The 19,489-nt window shown below is 52.3% G+C and overlaps 1 protein-coding gene across 4 annotated transcripts; it reads left to right on the top strand.

Moving 5' to 3' along the window:
• Positions 1 to 1,601: 1,601 nt before the first annotated feature.
• ECE2 (endothelin converting enzyme 2) lies at positions 1,602 to 19,432 on the top strand. Of its 4 annotated transcripts, none has more exons than XM_007971908.3 (19): positions 1,603 to 1,797; positions 2,093 to 2,317; positions 2,504 to 2,639; positions 2,864 to 3,079; positions 3,521 to 3,645; positions 3,763 to 3,909; positions 4,089 to 4,154; positions 9,678 to 9,866; positions 10,827 to 10,969; positions 11,342 to 11,456; positions 13,871 to 13,981; positions 15,775 to 15,873; positions 15,979 to 16,056; positions 16,606 to 16,709; positions 16,913 to 17,023; positions 17,149 to 17,216; positions 17,394 to 17,584; positions 17,698 to 17,793; positions 18,428 to 19,432. In XM_007971908.3, exons 1-19 carry the CDS (start codon positions 1,759 to 1,761, stop codon positions 18,602 to 18,604), a joined length of 2,436 nt encoding a protein of 811 aa, XP_007970099.2. In that variant the 5' UTR covers positions 1,603 to 1,758; the 3' UTR covers positions 18,605 to 19,432. The 4 variants fall into 4 exon arrangements, with proteins under 4 accessions (XP_037844429.2, XP_007970099.2, XP_007970100.2 ...); XM_007971909.3 differs by having other exon boundaries at positions 1,605 to 1,797; positions 2,093 to 2,179; XM_037988501.2 differs by lacking the exon at positions 13,871 to 13,981 and having other exon boundaries at positions 1,602 to 1,797.
• Positions 19,433 to 19,489: the final 57 nt, after the last annotated feature.

Here is a 19,489-nt window from a genome sequence, read left to right as displayed (position 1 = left end):
TATTTTATTTATTTTTTTGAGAACAAGTTTCACTCTTGCCCAGGCTGGAGTACAGCAGCACGATCTCAGCTCACTGCAACCTCCACCCCCCTAGGTTCAAGCAATTCTCCTGTCTCAGCCTCCCAAGTAGCTGGGATTACAGGTGCCCACCACCATGCCTGGCTAATTTTTGTATTTTTAGTAGAGATGGGTTTTCACCATGTTAGCTAGGCTGGTCTTGAACTCCTGACCTCGTGATCCGCCTGCCTCGGCCTCCCCAAGTGCTGGAATTACAGGCGTGAGCCACTGCGCCCGGTTGACACCCTTCTTGAGAGAAAGATGAGAAAGAAAGAGAGAGAGAGAGAAGGAAGGAAGGAAGGAAGGAAGGAAGGAAGGAAGGAAGGAAGGAGAGAAAGAGAGAGAGAGAAAGAAAGAAAGAAAGGAAAAGGGAGAGAGAGAGGGAGGGAGGAAGGAAGGAAGGAAATGGATTATGTGTTTGCTACCCATTCAAGTCTTCTCAGGTCAAATTCTTGTACTCTCTCAGTGGGGGTGGGGTGGAGGATGGGGAGAAGAAGATGAAGCGCACTCTCTTTTCCTTTTTTTTTTTTTTTTTTTTTTTGAATTGTAAAACACTAGGCACTTTTCAGTGCAGCAGACTGCAATAACACCAGGCCTGATTAAGGAATGACAATATGGAAGGCAGATGGCAGATGCATGGGTGCCACACTATTGCTTTTCAGTTAAATATTGCTTGGTGTTAGTTTTTTTTCTCCTTGTAAATCTCCCAAATAAAACGGTTTGCTTTCCCCAAGTTAGAAGTGTTAGCACGTCTTTTCTTTAAATATCTGTGCATGGCTGTTTTTTTCCCTGCCAATTTGTCACCATCTGTAACCCTCCCTTTATGAGATGATCTGATGACAGCAGTTATCTTGGAGAGTAGAAGTGTGGTCTTGAAGCACCATGGAAGAGTGGAGTCAGTGTGGGCTGTGTGTGTGTGGAGTGTATGCTCCCCCTGCACTTGGTGTGTGTACGTACAGAAACACAGTGTGCGTGTGTGTTGGCTCTGGGTATGTTGTGCGTGTGTACACTGTGTGTGAGTATGCAGAGTGGGTACATTCTGTGGGCATTTCATGTGCGTGTGTGGACTGTGTGCTGGGCATTGTGCCTGCCCGTGTCCTTGGCGTCTATGTGCTCTCTGCACATAGGTAGGTACCAAAGGTAGGTACCACGTGCACACCCTGAATGTGGGTGAACTCCCTGTGTGCTCTGTATTTGCCGGCTGAAGAGGGGCTGTGTGGACTACTGGGGGAAGACGTTCCTCAGGAGGGCATAATTTCTCTAAAGCGCTTAAAGGGGACGGAGAGAGCCTGAAATTTGGGGGAAGTAGGCCAAGGAATATTAGCAACCTCTGGGACTGGTTGCATTTCATTACTTTTCCTAGGAAAGTAAATTATGAGTGGCTTGAACGAGGGTGCTGCTGAGATGAGGGGCGGACCATGAAGCGTGGAGGGGTCTCCGGTGTTGCCGGAGGGCAGCTCGAGCCTGCGGAGAGCCTCGGCGCGCTCCTCCCTCTCCCCCACGCTCCCCCCACCCCAGGCGGGGCGCCGCATGGGGCGGGGGACTCCGGCGGGCGGGGGCGGCCGCGGCCCGAGCTGGGGTGCTGCGCAGCGGCCGGCAGTGATGGCTGGTGGCGGCGGGGCCGGGCAGGGGACCGGGGCCGCGGCCTGGGAGAGGGCCAGCTGCCGGGAACCCTGAATCACCCCCTGGCCCGACTCCACCATGAACGTCGCGCTGCAGGAGCTGGGAGCTGGCAACAACGTGAGTGGAGGCCCCTGGGCTCCAGGGGAGGGGACCGGGTGGAGGGGGACGAGGCAGAGGGGTCGGTAGCAGAGGGGCAGGCGATGCCCGGCTCGCGGATGTAGGGCTGTGTCCCGGGCCTGGTGGAGCTGTGATAGAGAGACCCCAGGCCCGAGAGCGTGGCAGGTGGGAAGAGAAGGGCCCTCTTAGCAGGGGAGGGGGGGGGGGGTCCGCGAGGCAGGGGGCACTGGGGCAGGGTCGTGGGCAAAAAGCCCTCTCTGCCTGACCTCGGTTGGCAACCCCCACTGTCTGGCAGATGGTGGAGTACAAACGGGCCACGCTTCGGGATGAAGACGCAACCGAGACCCCCGTAGAGGGCGGGGCCTCCCCGGACGCCATGGAGGTGGGCAAGGGGGCTTCCCCTTTCTCACCAGGCCCCAGCCCTGGCATGACGCCTGGCACACCCAGGAGCTCTGGGCTGTTCTGGAGGGTCACCTGCCCCCACCTCCGCTCCATCTCTGGCCTCTGCTCTAGGACTATGGTGAGGCGATGCTAAGCCATGACGTTGCACAAAACAGGCTCAGGGCTCAACTCACCGGCTGGCCTCATTGCTTCCGGGCCCAAAGTTAACCCTGTGGCTCTGAAAACTGCCTGTGGCTTCACCCTCTGGTGATCTTGGACCCCTGCCCTGCAGCTCAGTTGCTCTTTGTCCCCCTGTGTTCCCCAGGTGGGATTCCAGAAGGGGACAAGACAGCTGTTAGGCTCACGCACGCAGCTGGAGCTGGTCTTGGCAGGTGTCTCTCTACTGCTGGCTGCACTGCTTCTGGGCTGCCTTGTGGCCCTGGGGGTCCAGTCCCACAGAGGTAGGTGGGTCCACACTCTTCATCAGCATTCATAACTAGGGGTTCTGGAGGCCAAAGAGCCTCTAAGATTTTCACTCGTGAGGGCCAAGCCTTCCCTGAAAAAAAGCCCTGGCTTTGCTTTCTCTTCTCAACCTTCCTGCTGTCATGGCCCTTGCAAAGAGTTTGCCTCTTCCAGACAGACAGACTGACAGTCTCCTACCCTCCGGCCGTGTCCCCTACCACAGACCCATCCCACAGCACCTGCCTTACAGAGGCCTGCATTCGAGTGGCTGGAAAAATCCTGGAGTCCCTGGACCGAGGGGTGAGCCCCTGTGAGGACTTTTACCAGTTCTCCTGTGGGGGCTGGATTCAGAGGAACCCCCTGCCCGATGGGCGTTCTCGCTGGAACACCTTCAACAGCCTCTGGGACCAAAACCAGGCCATACTGAAGCACCTGCTTGGTGAGTGGGGCTGTTAGGGAGGGCTTGGGCCACCTAGCACAGGGCCTGGCACTTAGCAGATAGTCAGTGTCCATGAATGAGGAAGTGGATGGCTCTGTGAACACTCCAGAGGGTGGGAGGCAGAGAGCAGGGACTCTTGAGAAGTGGGGATGGGTTTGACGGGGGCAGAACTCTGGGTATAATGGAGGACCGCTTCTCCGCACCCTGTTTGGAGCACTGTTGTGGTGTGGTAGACACCAGGGAGCCTGTACTGCTTAGATATACTTGAGTCTCCATGGACAGGGAGAGGAAGCCACAGCTTGCTGTTTCAGACACTCTTCCTGGGTCTGCATTAGGAGGACTGCTCATTGACAAGGCAAGGAGAGGAACCGAGCAAGGGCCAGGGACTCCCTCTCAGCAGTTAACGTAATTGCCACCTGGATCCTATGTTCTGCCCCACAGAAAACACCACCTTCAACTCTAGCAGTGAAGCTGAGCGGAAGACACAGCGCTTCTACCTATCTTGCCTACAGGTGGAGCGCATTGAGGAGCTGGGAGCCCAGCCACTGAGAGACCTCATTGACAAGGTGGGGCCACTGAGCCGGCTGAGGGCAGGGGAGCAGGAGGGGCCTTGAGAGAGGAGATGGCCCAGGAACACTTTGGGAGCTCCTGTGCTAATTATTCCACTTATGGTCTCTACACAGATTGGTGGTTGGAACATTACAGGGCCCTGGGACCAGGATAACTTTATGGAGGTGTTGAAGGCAGTAGCAGGGACCTACAGGGCCACCCCATTCTTCACCATCTACATCAGTGCCGACTCTAAGAGTTCCAACAGCAATGTTATCCAGGTGATGAGCTGGGAAAGGGTGAGGAGAGACTTAGGGACCCTTTGCTGAGCCCAGACTTCCCTCTCATGTGACAGGCAGGCTGGGCTGACCCCCGGCCCCCACCCCCAACCCCTGCTGGGGAATTCAGGTTCCCGTGGTGGGGAAAGCGAGGGGCTCACCTCCTTTCCTTGCCGTTGCAGGTGGACCAGTCTGGGCTCTTTCTGCCCTCTCGGGATTACTACTTAAACAGAACTGCCAATGAGAAAGTAAGGAACATCTTCCGAACCCCCATCCCTACCCCTTGCTGAGCTGGGCTGATCCCTGTTGACTTTTCCCTTTGCCAAGGGTCAGAGCAGGGAAGGTGAGCCTATCCTGTCACCTAGTGAACCAACTGCCCCTCCTTTCTTCCTTCTTTTCTTCCTCCCTCCCTCCCTCCCTCCCTTTCTTCTCCTTTTCCTTACTTCCTTTCTCTTGTTCTTCTAGTAGGTTTCATAGACACCTACTGTGTGCCAGGCCCAGTGGGGGAATTCTGAGATATAAGTTTCCAAGCCATTGTCACAAGAAGCGTTCAGTGTCAATGGGTTCCTGGACCTAGATAGCTGAGAACAAAGCTCACAAGAGGGTCCTGAGGATTCAGGAGAGACTTAGGGAGCCAGTGAAGTCTTCCTAAAGAGATTGCATTTGATCCAGGCCCTGTAGAATACATGGGAGTGCATGAGGGCATGCTGGGTAGAAAGAAGTTTAGGCCAGGTGCGGTGACTGACATCTGTAGTCCCGGCACTTTGGGAGGCCAAGGTGGGTGGCTCACCTGAGGTCAGGAGTTCAAGACCAGCCTGATCAACAAGGTGAAACCCCGTCTCTACTAAATATACAAAAATTAGCCAGTCATGGTAGCAGGCACCTGTAGTCCCAGCTACTCAGGAGGCTGAGGCAGGAGAATTGCCTGAACCCGGGAGGCGGAGGTTGCAGTGAGCCGAGATCGCGCCACTGCACTCCAGCCTGGGTGACAGAGCGAGACTCCAACTAAAAAAAAAAAGAAAAGAAAAGAAAGAAAGAACAGCTTGCCGGGTGCAGTGGCTCACACCTGTAATCCCAGCACTTTGGGAGGCCGAGGCAGGTGGATCATAAGGTCAGGAGTTCGAGACCAGCCTGGCCAAGATGGTGAAATCCTGTCTCTACTAAAAATACAAAAATTAGCTGGCCATGGTGGCACACGCCTGTAGTCCAGCTACTTGGGAGGCTGAGGCAGGAGAATCGCTTGAACACGGGAGTTGGATGTTGCAGTGAGCCGAGATCATGCCATTGCACTCCAGCCTGAGTGGCAAGAGCAAAACTCCATCTGAAAAAAAAAGAAAGAAAGAACACTTTAAACAAAAGTGTTGATGAGGCCGAGCACAGTGGCTCACACCTGTAATCCCCGCACTTTGGGAGGCTGTGCGGATCACTTGAGGTTAGGAGTTCGAGACCAGGCTAGCCTACATGGTGAAAACCTGTCTCTACTGAAAATACAAAAATTAGCCAGGCATGGTGGCAGGCACCTGTAATCTCAGCTACTTGGGAGGCTGAGGCAAAGAGAATCACTTGAATCCAGGAGGCAAAGGTTGCAGTGAGTCGAGATGGCGCCACTGCGTTCCAGCCGGGGCAACACAGCGAGGCTCTGTCTCACAAAAAAAAAAAAAAAAAAAAAAAAAGTGTTGAAGAGGGAAAGGCTAGGTGTGTTTGGACCATGGCGAGCGGTCCACTATGGTAAAGTACAGAACTTAAGGCAGATGGGAGGCTGGAGAGGTGGGCAGGAATGGGTTATGGAGGCGACCTTGAATAGCACACTACGGAGTTTATTCTGTAGCTCCCTGAGAGCTACTGCATGCTCCAAAGTAGGGAGGCAGCGCAGTGCTTTGGGAAGTCAGTTTGTTTGGGGTGTGAAAAGTAGATGTGAGAAAGAAAGCCTGGAGATGAATTAAGAGTGTCTGCGGTACTCTGTGCTCTGAGTCAGGAAGGTCCCAAATGAAAGAGGTGGCAGAAGGAATGGTAAGAAGAGGAAGATGTAAGAGATATCATTAAGTCAGAATCATGAGTTCTTGGTGCCTGGATGTTAGAGGAAGGAAGAGGTGAAGATGGCTGAAGCTGTTCACTTTCATGATGGTGGAATGGAGGGGTGCCTTGGGAATTAGGGGTATCTGTAGGAAGAACCAGCTTAGGGTACATTGAGAAAGAGGAGACAGTGCAATGTCACAGGAATAGGAGAGACTTTGGAGTCAGACCTGCATTTCAGTCTCAGCTCTGCTGCTTGGTGCAAGTTAATTAATCTCTCTGATGCTATTCCCTCATCCGTAAACGGGATCATAGCATCAACCTCATACGGTGTTGGGAGTGGGTTAGGGGTACAAACTGACGCTCCTGCCGTGGAAGATGCTCAGGGTGTGGGAGTTGCTCCTTTTAGACATGTGAGTTTGCTGGAACCTGAGCACCTTACATACAGAGAGGCCAGCAGGCAGCTGGGAAAGCCGTGTGGAGTCCTGAAGAGAGAATAACCCTGAAAGGACCCAGAGGCTTGAGAGGCATCTCCTTAGAAACCCAACCAGGCCAGGCAGGGTGGCTGTAATCCAAACACTTTGGGAGGCCGAGGCGGCCTGATTACTTGAGGACAGGAGTTTGAGACCAGCTGGCCAACATGGTGAAACCCCATCTCTACTAAAAATACAAAAATTGGGCCGGGCGTGGTGGCTCTCGTCTGTAATCCCAGCACTTTGGGAGGCCAAGGCAGGTGGATCACTTGAGGTCAGGAGTTTGAAACCAGCCTGACCAATATGGTGAAACCCCATCTCTACTAAAAATACAAAAATTAGCCCAATGTGGTGGCGGGTGCCTATAATCCCAGCTACTTGGAAGGCTGAGGCAGGAGAATCGCTTGAACCCGGGAGGTGGAAGTTACAGTGAGCTGAGATGGCGCCACTGCACTGTAGCTTGGACAACAGAGCAAGACTCCGTCTCAAAAAAAAAGAAAGAAAAGAAAAAAGAAACCTAAACAAAGGCTTTGAAGAGGTGAGACAGGAGGAGGACAGAGAAAGGACAGAAGGAGATCCTTGTATTTTAAGGGCATTGGGAGAAAAATAGCAAAAGAGATTGCTGTGGAGTAGGACAATCATTTGTCCTTCTGTCATTCATTCAGAAACATCTGCTGACCATCCCTTGGCCAGACCCTCCTCTAGACATATGGTGAACAAGACACTTCTACTACCCTCTGAATGGGGAAGAAGGCATACAACAGTTTGCTACACAGTTGTCCTGTTTCCAGTTGTTGGGACTATTACAGAGAAGAAGCATAGGGTTCTGAGAGCAAGTGCGAACAGGAACCTGCCTAGTTCCAGGGTGCGGATAGGCTGCAATGAAGGGAGAGGGCTCTGCAAAGGCAATAGGTTATGCAAAGTCTCCAAGGTGGGAAGGCATATGGCCCACTGGCCATTCTCAGTGGGAGAGGGAGCAGGAGGGGCATGCAGGCCAAGGCCTTCTGGACAAGTCCATAGGCTCACACTATGCAGGAGCATTGTGGGCCAAATTTAGGATTCATCCCAAAAGAAATGGAAGGGGAAACTTAAAAGTGATGTGAACAGATGTGTGATTTTGACATCATCTGAGTAGGGGAGGAGATAATTTTTATGATTTGGGAGAGAACCACATTCTTCAACCCTTTGATAGGGGCAAGAGGAAAGACTTGGGTTTGACTGTCAGCATGTCACTGGTTGCCTTCAGGAAGCCTCCTGTGCTGGGATCTAGAGAAAGATGAAACGCAAAAGGTTGAGATAGGATGAAAACTAAGAGTAGGCTGGGTGCAGTGGCTCACGCCTGTGGCCCCAGCACTTTGGGAGGCCGAAGTGGGTAGATTACCTGAGGTCAGGAGTTCGAGACCAGCTTGGCCAACATGGCGAAACCCTGTCTCTACTAAAAATACAAAAATTAGCCAGGCGTGGTGGCCCACGCCTGTAATCCCAGCCACTGGGGAGGCTGAGGCAGGAGAATTGCTTGAACCCGGGAGGTGGAGGTTGCAGTGAGCTGCGATCACACACCTGCATTTCAGCTTGGGTGACAGAGGGAGACACCATTTCAAACAAACAAACAAACAACAACAACAACAACAAAAAACTAAGAGTAAAGCAGGGTTTAGGAGAGTCTCAAAAGTAAGCACTAAGCTGAAGGTGAGGAGGTAGAGAGAAGGGGTACAATGAGATCACTGGTTTAGCTAACCATCCCCCTCAGGAGCTGGGATGACTGGGATTGGTACTCAAACCTCTTCCTCTGATGCCAGCAGCAAGTAAGAGGAGAGGTGAGGGACAGGAGGAATTTGAAATACACAGAATGGATATTAAGGGATCTAAAACTTCTTGGTAAGTATAAGAGGAGATGGCCTTTGGTGATTTGGGGAGCCCAGGTGGGCCTTCAGATTGAGTGGAAAGCGATTTCTGGGAGGAGGGTTAAGGGAATTGGCACAGAGCAGTGTTGAGTGTCTGTTTGCAGGTTTTCATCCTGTTATTCAACAGACGTTTATTAAGCACCTACTATGTGGCAGACAGTTGCACTTGGGCCTGAAATTACAGTGGTGAACAAAGCAAACACAGCCCTGCCTTCATGGAGCCTCAGGGCCAGAAGGGGTGAGGCCGCATGAGTTTGTACTGGACCCGGGCAGGGCAAGGGCCGCCATGGCCCTGGGGTCATCGGGCCTGGGCCACATTCTCACTCTGCCATCCGCTAGTTTGTGATGGAAGTCAAGCCGTGTCATCTTCCTAAGTTTGTCCCCTGGGGTGTGAAATGGGACTCATCTTCACTTCATGAAGTTGCTGTGCAGGGAGGAAAAGATACACTGTATGGAAAGCCTCTAATAGAGAGTCTGATGCATGTCCACAGAAGTGGTCACTAAATGTTTCTTTTCCATGCTTTTCTCTCCTTTGGAAACCAGCGGGTAGTGGAGAAAGCAGCAAGCTTGAGGCCTGGCAGGATGGGAGGTAATAGAGGCCTGAGGATACCATGGCCCAGATCCCCTGTGAGGTCCAGTCAGCTGTTCAGTGAAGGCCCATGGTCACTGATGGGCTGGGACAACTAGCAGGGATCTAGGAAACAAGAAGGCAAAGCAGTATGGGAAGCAGGCCCATCTGCTGGACAGACACTTGCAGAGCATTTACTCTGTTCTAGTCCCTAGAGACAGTAATGAGTAAGCTGCTGTAACTTGGAACAATGCTCTGCTGGAACTCACCTTCTCTTTGGGGAAATAGATGATAAACAAGTACAGAAGTAAGTAAACAAGGCCAGGCACCGTGGCTGACGCCCGTAATCCCAACACTTTGCAAGGCCAAGGCGGGCAGATCACCTGAGGTCAGGAGTTTGAGACCAGCCTGGCTAACATGGTGAAACCCCGTCTCTACTAAAAACACAAAAAATTAACCAGGCGTAGTGGCGGGCGCCTGTACTCCCAGCTACTCGGGAGGCTGCAGCAGGACAATTGCTTGAACCCTGGAGGTGGAGGTTGCAATAAGCCGAGATCGCACCACTGCACTCCAGCCTGGGCAACAGAATGAGACTTAATCTCAAAAAATAAAATAAAATAAAATAAAACAAAAGAAGTAAACAATACTTAGCCGATGGCGGTAAGCAGTGTGTCAGAAATGAAACAGGTCATCCAAGAAGGCTTCCAGAATCAAGCAGAAGAGATAGTGAGCAGAGGTGGTGGTAAGAATAGATCTTCTCAGCCTTGGGCAGGACTTGTTGCTGGGCTCTGAGGGTCATCTGGGCCTTGACAGGTGCTTACTGCCTATCTGGACTACATGGAGGAGCTGGGGATGCTGCTGGGTGGGCGGCCCACCTCCACGAGGGAGCAGATGCAGCAGGTGCTGGAGCTGGAGATACAACTGGCCAACATCACAGTGCCCCAGGACCAGCGGCGCGATGAGGAGAAAATCTATCACAAGATGAGCATTTCAGAGCTGCAGGTGGGGCAGGCAGGGGACTGGAGACATCTGAGAGGGGCCAGCCCTGGAACACACCACCCAGCTTCCCTCCATGGCATCTCCCCAAGGCAGCCAGTCCTTTCCTCATTCCCTTGCATTTCTGTGCTTTCCAGTTGCACTGGGAAAAACATGGTGTCCATTTAGGGCCACCTCTGGTCCCTTTCTTGTTGCCTGGGGATGCATGGAGGGATTGTGTTAAAAATGTGTAACAGTTTCTATGAGATGTCCACAAAACAGTCAGAATAGGCTGGACATGGTGGCTGACACCTGTAATCCCAGCACTTTGGGAGGCCGAGATGGGTGGATCACCTGAGGTCAGGAGTTCAAGACCAGCCTGGCCAACATGGTGAAACTCCATCTCTACTAAAAATAAAAAATTAGCCATACTTGGTGGCACATGCCTGTAATCCCAGCTACTCGGGAGGCTGAGGCAGGAGAATCGCTTGAACCTGGGAGGCGGAGGTTGCAGTGAGCTGAGATCGTGCCATTGTACTCCAGCTTGGGTGACAAGAGCGAAACTCCATCTCAAAAAAAAAAAGATAGAAGTGGAAGTTTCTACTGGAGGACCGGTACTGTGCCAGGCCATTAACACTTTAGATGTTGGATTATGGAAAAGTTGGGGTGGGATGTGGTTCTGGAGGAGAAGCCAGTATGTGTGGGGTGTCAGGGGAGTGGTATTTTATCAATTGTTAGGAAAATATTTGAATATCTAGGCCCCAGCTGAATGTCACAAGTAGTGGTTATCCTTGTATAATAAGTGGCTGGGCTCCCAGATTGGAGGTGCCCAGGCCTGGAAAAGGGTATATTACAGGAAGGAGTCGCCATGAAGCCAGTAGTTGTTGCTATGGCAATGGGAAGGGCTCCCAGGCTCCAGCATACAGTGGGGGAGGGTTCTGCTGGAAGTGAGTCAGGCAGGCAAGGCCTGAGATTTTTTTCTCTCAGGCTCTGGCGCCCTCCATGGACTGGCTTGAGTTCCTGTCTTTCTTGCTGTCACCATTGGAGTTGAGTGACTCTGAGCCTGTGGTGGTGTATGGGATGGATTATTTGCAGCAGGTGTCAGAGCTCATCAACCGCACAGAACCAAGGTGTGGGGGGATCCCAAGGTGAGGGTGGGTTCCGTGGAGGTCTCCAGCAAGGCTGGGCATAGTGGACTGGCCCAGCCACACAGAACAACATTTGATAATGCCATGAGCCTTCCAAACATCAAATCAGAATGCCTATGGGCTTTTCATCTGTGCTAGGGTTTCAGGGTGCTCCCTGTGATCTCTGTTCCCACACCTCTCTCCAACCTGACCTCTACAGGCAGGTATGTGGCCCTGGGGCCAAAGAGGAACTCTGGGACAGCTTCCACATAGGCCTCTCAGGACTCCTGCAGCCTGCATGTTCCTAGGGGCTGGTTTGGGGGGTGGAAAGGGCATCCCACCTGCCCTTTTCTTATTTTCTGGTCTGGTTGTCAGCATCCTGAACAATTACCTGATCTGGAACCTAGTGCAAAAGACAACCTCAAGCCTGGACCGACGCTTTGAGTCTGCACAAGAGAAGCTGCTGGAGACCCTCTATGGCACTAAGAAGGTGGGCTCTCTGACTTTGCCTCCACGTTCTGATCCAGTCTAGCTGATGCTGCATGCCTTCAGTGTATCAGGCACCATGTGCCTCACGGTACACAGGCGCATACTATGGAGCGCAGAATTTGGAAGCAAGCCGACTTGGGTTCCAACCCCAACTCATTCATTTTCTAGCCTGTAGGACCTTGGGCATGTCACCTCTGAAAGTGCTGGGATTACAGGCATGAGCCACCGTGCCCGGCCCACAACTAATTTTATATCCAGTCAGTCGCCCATGCAAGAAACATGAAGTCACTCCAGTGACTCTCAGGACACTCTCAGTGACACTCTCCATTTTCTGCTCTGTAAAGCAGGAATAACTTGGAGGGTTGTCAAGAAGAGTATTAGCTGAGTTAACACAAGTGAAGCATCTACACAGTATATGGTATGTATAGGCACTCAGCTTCGATGAGGAGGATGGAGAGGATGTAATAAATAATGCAGTATTTAGTTTCAAGATGCCCCATTAAGTGGGGGGAGTGGACATGTAAACAAATACATTATATTTTGTGGTGATAAGTGCTCACACTGAGTGAAAGACTTTTGTGCTATAGGACAGAGGTGGGACAGCACCTTTCACCTGGGGGGTTGGTGGGGAAGGGCATCAGAGAAGCGTTTTCTGAGAGGTGCCATGTGATGGAAAAGTTCACCAAGAAAGCTGAGGAGAAGGGCATTCCAGGGACAAGGAACACCATGTGCAAATTCCTAGAGGCCAAAAGGAGCATGGTGGCTTTACACATATTCTGGCATGAGCTTGAGAAGAGGGCAACTGAGAGGCAGGGTTTGGTAAGGTGGGCATGGGGCACTCGGGAAGGGACCTGAATATTGTGTCGAGAAGTCCGGCCTTGATTCTTTCACAGATGGGGCTCCATGGGAGTAGCCATGGAGAGGAGAAACACAATTGGGTTATGTATGAGATGATATTTCTAGTGGCTAAATGGAAGATGGAGGGGAGCAGCAGGGACACGAGGATGAGAATGGAGTCAGGGTGTCCAGTTTTTTTTTTTAATTATTATTATACTTTAAGTTCTAGGGTACATGTGCATAATGTGCAGGTTTGTTACATATGTATACTTGTGCCATGTTGGTGTGCTGCAGCCATCAACTCGTCAGCACCCATCAACTCGTCATTTACATCAGGTATAACTCCCAGTGCAATCCCTCCCCCCTTCCCCCTCCTGCCTCCCCATGATAGGCCCCGGTGTGTGATGTTCCCCTAGGGTGTCCAGTTAAGAGGCAATTGCAGGCTGGGCGGGGTGGCTCATGCCTGTAATCTCAGCACTTTGGGAGGCCAAGGTGGTCGGATCACTTGAAGTCAGGAGTTCAAAACCATCCTGGCTAAGACGGTGAAACCCCATCTCTACCAAAAATACAAAAAATTTGGCCGGGCATGGTGGCGGGTGCCTTTAGTCTCAGCTACTTGGGAGGCTGAGGCAGGAGAATGGCATGAACCCGGGAGGTGGAGCTTGCAGTGAACTGAGACTGCGCCATGGCACTCCAGCCTGGGTAACAGAGTGAGACTCCATCTCAAAAAAAAAAAAGTCAAGTCTGGGTGCCGTGGCTCAAGCCTGTAATCCCAGCACTCTGGGAGGCCAAGACGGGCGGATCACAAGGTCAGGAGATTGAGACCATCCTGGCTAACACGGTGAAACCCCGTCTCTACCAAAAAAAAACAAAAAAAACTAGCCGGGCGAGGTGGCAGGCGCCTGTAGTCCCAGCTACTCGGGAGGCTGAGGCAGGAGAATGGCGTAAACCTGGGAGGCGGAGCTTGCAGTGAGCTGAGATTTGGCCACTGCACTCCAGCGTGGGCGACAGAGCAAGATTCTGTCTCAAAAAAAAAAAAAAAAAAAAAAATTCAAAGTAGTTGAATGTGGGGGTTAGGGAGATGGAGGAAGCTGGAGTGACTCCCAGGGTTCTTGCATGGGAGACTGACTGGATATAAAATTAGCTGTGGGCCGGGCACAGTGGGTCATGCCTGTAATCCCAGCACTTTGGGAGGTCAAAGCAGGCAGATCGCTTGAGCTCAGGAATTCAAGACCAGCCTGGGAAACATGGTGAGACCCCATCTCTACTAAAAATACAAAAGAAAATAGCCTGGCGTGGTGGCATGTGCCTGGGATCCCAGCTACTGGGGAGGCTGAGGTGGGAGGATCACTTGAGCCCGGGGGACAGGGGTTGCAGTGAGCAGTGATTGCACCACTGTACTCCAGCCTGGGTGATAGAGTGAGACCCTGTCTCAAAAAAAGACAGATGTGGCACTGAGCAAACCCAGGACTCTGTTGTCCAGAGCTAAGAAGGGCTGCTAGCCCCAGTGACAGAGAAAGGCCCTCTGACTGGAGGACATAGCCATCTCTGGGGGCCTGGCTCTTTGTCCCTTAACAGTCCTGTGTGCCGAGGTGGCAGACCTGCATCTCCAACACAGATGACGCCCTTGGCTTCGCTTTGGGCTCCCTCTTCGTGAAGGCCACATTTGACCGGCAAAGCAAAGAAATTGTGAGTCTACAAGATTCTTTCAACGCTATGCCCTCAAAATTGACTGTTCATGTATGTGCGGACATATAGAAAAACAATGGGGGCCAGGCGTGGTGGCTCATGCTTGTAATCCCAACACTTTGGGGGACCAAGGCAGATGAATCACGAGGTCAGAAGTTCGAGACCAGCCTGGCCAACACGGTGAAACCCCGTCTCTCTAAAAATACAAAAAATTAGCCGGGTGTGGTGGCGGGTGTCTGTAATCCCAGCTACCTGGGAGGCTGAGGCAGGAGAATCACTTGAACCCAGGAGGCGGAGGTTGCCGTAAGGCAAGATCGTGCCAGTGCACTCCAACCTTGGTCGACAGAGTGAGACTCCGTCTCAAAAAAAAAAACAAAACAAAAAAAAAAACAAGGCTGGGTGCGGTGGCTCACGCCTGTAATCCCAGCACTTTGGGAGGCCGAGGCGGGCGAATCACGAGGTCAGGAGATGGAGACCATCCTGGCTAACATGGTAAAACCCCGTCTCTACTAAAAAAGACAAAAAAATTAGCCGGGTGTGGTGGCGGGCGCCTGTAGTCCCAGCTACTCGGGAGGCTGAGGCAGGAGAATGGCGTGAACCCAGGAAGCAGAGCTTGCAGTGAGCAGAGATCACGCCGCTGCACTCCAGCCTGGGCAACAGAGCGAGACTCCGTCTCAAAATAAAAAATAAAAAAATCAAAGAAAAACAACTGGATGTAAATTTATGAACAAATGAAGTGCTGCTTTGGGCAGTGGGATTATAAGTGTCCTTTAAAGTTGTCTATGTGTTTATGTTTAACTATATAACTAGAAGAAATATTTATTTATTAGGATATTATAATGGATGTGCTTAAAGTATTACCTGTAAGGATGTTTATGGTTTTTATGGCAATGTTATCATAGCAGAAAATAAGAACTGGTTAAATGTCCAACTATAGGGTAAAGGAAAAATAAATTGTGGTTAGGATGGGTTGTGAGGATCCTTAAACAGCTGATATATCTTTCAGTGAAAAAAGTAGGTTACAAAAAATATATACCTAATACAACATAATTCCATATTTTATGTGCATATCAGGGGAGGGAAAAACTCTAGAAGTGGGTAATCAAAATGTTAAAAGAACTTACCTATGAATGAGTGATTTATAGCTGGTCTGTTTTCTTTTTCAATTCTCAGTTTTCCAAATTTTCTGTGAATGCCCTCTTTTCATAATCAGATAAAAATCATTGCACTAGGCTGGGCACGATGGCTCACGCCTGTAATCCCAGCACTTTGGGAGGCTGAGGTGGGTGGATCACGTGGTCAGGAGTTCAAGACCAACCTGACCAAGATGGTGAAACCCCATCTCTAGTAAAAATACAAAAATTAGCCCGGCATGGTGGCGGGCGCCTGTAATCCTAGCTACTTGGGAGGCTGAGGCAGGAGAATTGCTTGAACCCGGGAGGTGGAGGTTGCAGTGGGCTGAGATTGCGCCACTGCACTCCATCCTGGGTGACACAGCCAGACTCTGTCTTGAAAAAAAAAAATCATTGCACTATATTAAATTATGGTATTAATTTGATGAATTTATTGTCAATTAAAATGTTTATTTAACTAAGAAAAAAGCCAGCCACAATCCCAGTACCTTTACAAATGGTGTTTCCTTCTTGTCCTCTTCAGGTGCTCAGCTGTATTTCATTAGTCTAGGCGTCCCCATTTCCCCTGGGGGGACTGGGATGGGGCGCCAGGGTGGATGGGGGGCGGGGCAAGGATGCATTCAGTGCAGGGGTAGACTGACTTTGCCTCCTCCCTCCCAGGCAGAGGGGATGATCGGCGAAATCCGGACTGCATTTGAGGAGGCCCTGGGACAGCTGGTTTGGATGGATGAGAAGACCCGCCAGGCAGCCAAGGAGAAAGTGAGCGGTGGCTAGAGTTGGGGCGCCATCTTGAGGTGGGGTTCAAGGATACAGTTTTGCTAGGAACCTGGGGAAGGAAACAAACCCTTAACCTGGTCTCTTCAGGCAGACGCCATCTATGATATGATTGGTTTCCCAGACTTTATCCTGGAGCCCAAAGAGCTGGATGATGTTTATGATGGGGTGAGTACCTGAGCTCATCAGTGCTGAACTTCAGCCCTGTAGAGGACACTGTTCTCTGGGCTTAGTAACTGGGGCTCAAGCACTGGGAAAGAGGTGTTCGTTGGTTTCTTTTGGAGGTAGATGGAGGTAACCAGCATTGTTAAAGTGTTGGCTCTGTGTCAGGCTGCAGGCCAAACAGCAGTGAAATATAGTGTTAACGAGCCAAGATTTGGAGTCAAGCCTAATCATATTCTGTTTCTACCCCTAATTTGGTAACCTTAACAAAACCTCTCTAGGCCTCGGTTTCATTTTCTGTAAAATGGGGGTCCTACTAGTGCCTATCTCATAGGGTTGTTGTGAGATAAATGAGTGCAGTATGTAAAAAAAAAAAAAAAAAAAAAAATAGCACCCGTAACATAAATGCCCTTTAAATATTGCCGATTATGGTTTACTAGATATTTTACAGCTGAGGAAACTGAGGTTTGGAGAGATACTGAGTAGCCAAACTGGGGCTATTATCTTCTCCAATGGATTCTCTTGCTGTCTTTCTACTTCCCACCTTTCCCATAGTACGAAGTTTCTGAAGATTCTTTCTTCCAAAACATGTTGAATTTGTACAACTTCTCTGCCAAGGTGATGGCTGACCAGCTCCGCAAGCCTCCCAGCCGAGACCAGTGAGAATGAGGGGGCGGACATAGACACTAGGGGCGGCGGGAGAGGTGGGGAAAGGTTTCCTGGGATGGGGGAAAAGGGTGGCAAGATTGCTCCCAGACCAGAGGCCCCAAGCCCTTGCAGGAGGTAGGTAGGGCAGGGCTGCTGGGAGGGGAACAGTGTCAGAAGAGTTGGGAGCCTCAGCCTCTCCCTCTTCCTCCTCCAGGTGGAGCATGACCCCCCAGACAGTGAATGCCTACTACCTTCCAACTAAGAATGAGATCGTCTTCCCCGCTGGCATCCTGCAGGCCCCCTTCTATGCCCGCAACCACCCCAAGTGTGTCTGAAGCAGGAGGGGCTGGGTGCTGGGGCCTGGGCCTGTGGCTGAGCTGGGAGCAGGGCTAGAGGTGGGATTCAGAAGTACCCCCACCATGTCCTCACTTGCCATTCCTCACCTACCAGGGCCCTGAACTTTGGTGGTATCGGTGTGGTCATGGGCCACGAGTTGACACATGCCTTTGATGACCAAGGTAGGGGCCCATGGAGTCGTCCCCTGGAGCCTAGAATTCCCAGTGGCTCCTGCAGGGCCTTGGGACACTGATGTAGCCCCAAGGGACCTGAAGTCTATGGACCAGGGCTGGTGGGGGCACTGCTGCCCCCGAGATGAGCTCTGGTTTTGGTGGGGTGCAAAGGTGAGTTCTCCTTAGGGCGTGAGTATGACAAAGAAGGGAACCTGCGGCCTTGGTGGCAGAATGAGTCACTGGCAGCCTTCCGGAACCACACGGCCTGCATGGAGGAACAGTACAATCAATACCAGGTCAATGGGGAGAGGCTCAACGGCCGCCAGACACTGGGGGAGAACATTGCCGACAACGGGGGTCTGAAGGCTGCCTACAATGTGAGTGGCCTGACCAGCCCTCCAGCGGCTGAGGCCTGCTGGCCTGGGGTGAAAGGTGCTGGGTGGATGGGGGCAGGCCTGGATGGGCTTGCTGCCCACTGTTCTGTCCCCAGGCTTACAAAGCGTGGCTGAGAAAGCATGGGGAGGAGCAGCAGCTACCAGCCGTGGGGCTCACTAACCACCAGCTCTTCTTCGTGGGATTTGCCCAGGTATCACCCTCCGGGAAGGCCTGGGGTCTGCCCCTTTGTCCTGCTCCCTCTTGAATATGTCATTAGGAGAAGTCTGGGGCATGTGTCAAAGGGGCTGGGGAATGGGGCTGAGGCTGGGGCATGAAAGGTGGGCTGAGAAGGCCTGTGCCCAGAGCCTCTCGGCCAGCCGGGGCCCACAAAGGCAGCCTGAAGAGGCCTGAGCAGGAGAACGCCTCGGTAGGATTTTACATAGCTCAAAGGGCAGGGTTGCATGCTTGAGGGGCACAGGGTGGGGCAAAGGGTGGCAAAGGGGGCAAACATTGATCCTCACGCTGTTCCTGTGAGGAAGGCATGCAGGAAACTAAAGCTCGGGACGCAGAGTGGCCTGTCCGGGGCTGCCCAGGAATAGAGTAAGTGGCAGAGCAAGGACTCAGGCAGAACCTCCACTGGGCAGCCACAGCAGGCAGCTTCCGGGGCTCCGCTTTTTCACCTCGTCATGTCCATGCTGGGCAGCCCGATGTCCAGGGCAATTTTGGAAGGAACTTGGGAGGGGCTGCAGCGGTGGTGGTTTGTGTCTCTGGGATGGCTGTAGCCGACTCTAAGGCCCGGCTCCACACTAGACACCATATGCCCCCATGTCTGTCCTGGCCTGCAGGTGTGGTGCTCGGTCCGCACACCAGAGAGCTCTCACGAGGGGCTGGTGACCGACCCCCACAGCCCTGCCCGCTTCCGCGTGCTGGGCACTCTCTCCAACTCCCGTGACTTCCTGCGGCACTTCGGCTGCCCTGTCGGCTCCCCCATGAACCCGGGGCAGCTGTGTGAGGTGTGGTAGACCTGGATCAGGGAAGAAATGGCCGGCTGTCACCAGACCTGGGGCAGCTCTCCCGACAAAGCTGTTTGCTCTTGGGTTGGGAGGAAGCAGATGCAAGCTGGGCTGGGTCTAGTCCCTCCCCACTACAGGCGACATGAGTACAGTCCCTCACTCCCCACCACAGGTGACACAAGTACAGTCCCTCCTCAATCACCACATTGTGCCTCTGCTTTGGGGGTGCCCCTGCCTCCAGCAGAGCCCCCACCATTCACTGTGACATCTTTCCATGTCACCCTGCCTGGAAGAAGTCTGGGCAGGGAGGCCAGTTCCCACGGGAAGGAGTCTGCCTCTTCTGGCCCCAAGCTTACTCAGCCTGGCGGCCACGGGGCCTGCCGTGCCTGCCCCACTCTGACCTGCAGGCCTGGATGGTGTACCTTCTGGACTTCTCCCCAGGCTCACTCAGTGCGTACTTAAGGGTGGACTCAGCTCTGTCTGGCTCACCCTCAGGGGCTACCCCCACCTCACCCTGTGCTCCTTGTGTCACTGCTCCCAGTGCTGCTGCTGACCCTCATTGACAGCTCCTAGTGGAAGCCCAAGGGCCTCTGAAAGCCTCCTGCTGCCCACCGTTTCCCTGGGCTGAGAGGGGAAGTGCATATGTGTAGCGGGTACTGGTTCCTGTGTCTTAGGGCACAAACCTTAGCAGGTGATTGATTCTCCCTAGACCAAGCAGGAAAGCAGATAGAGCAGGGAAAAGGAAGAACAGAGTTTATTTTTACAGAAAAGAGGGTGGGAGGGTGTGGTCTTGGCCCTTATAGGACCCTGTGCCAATAAATAGACATGCATCCGTCAGCCTGTCTCTTCCTTCAGTCCTGTTTTCATGGATCCATTCACTCATTCCACCAGTGT

The sequence above is a fragment of the Chlorocebus sabaeus genome, chromosome 15 (assembly GCF_047675955.1).
Source record: "Chlorocebus sabaeus isolate Y175 chromosome 15, mChlSab1.0.hap1, whole genome shotgun sequence".
Lineage (NCBI taxonomy): Eukaryota > Metazoa > Chordata > Mammalia > Primates > Cercopithecidae > Chlorocebus > Chlorocebus sabaeus.
Note: the sequence above shows the minus strand (reverse complement) of the source record. Positions and strands in the feature narration are given on the sequence as shown.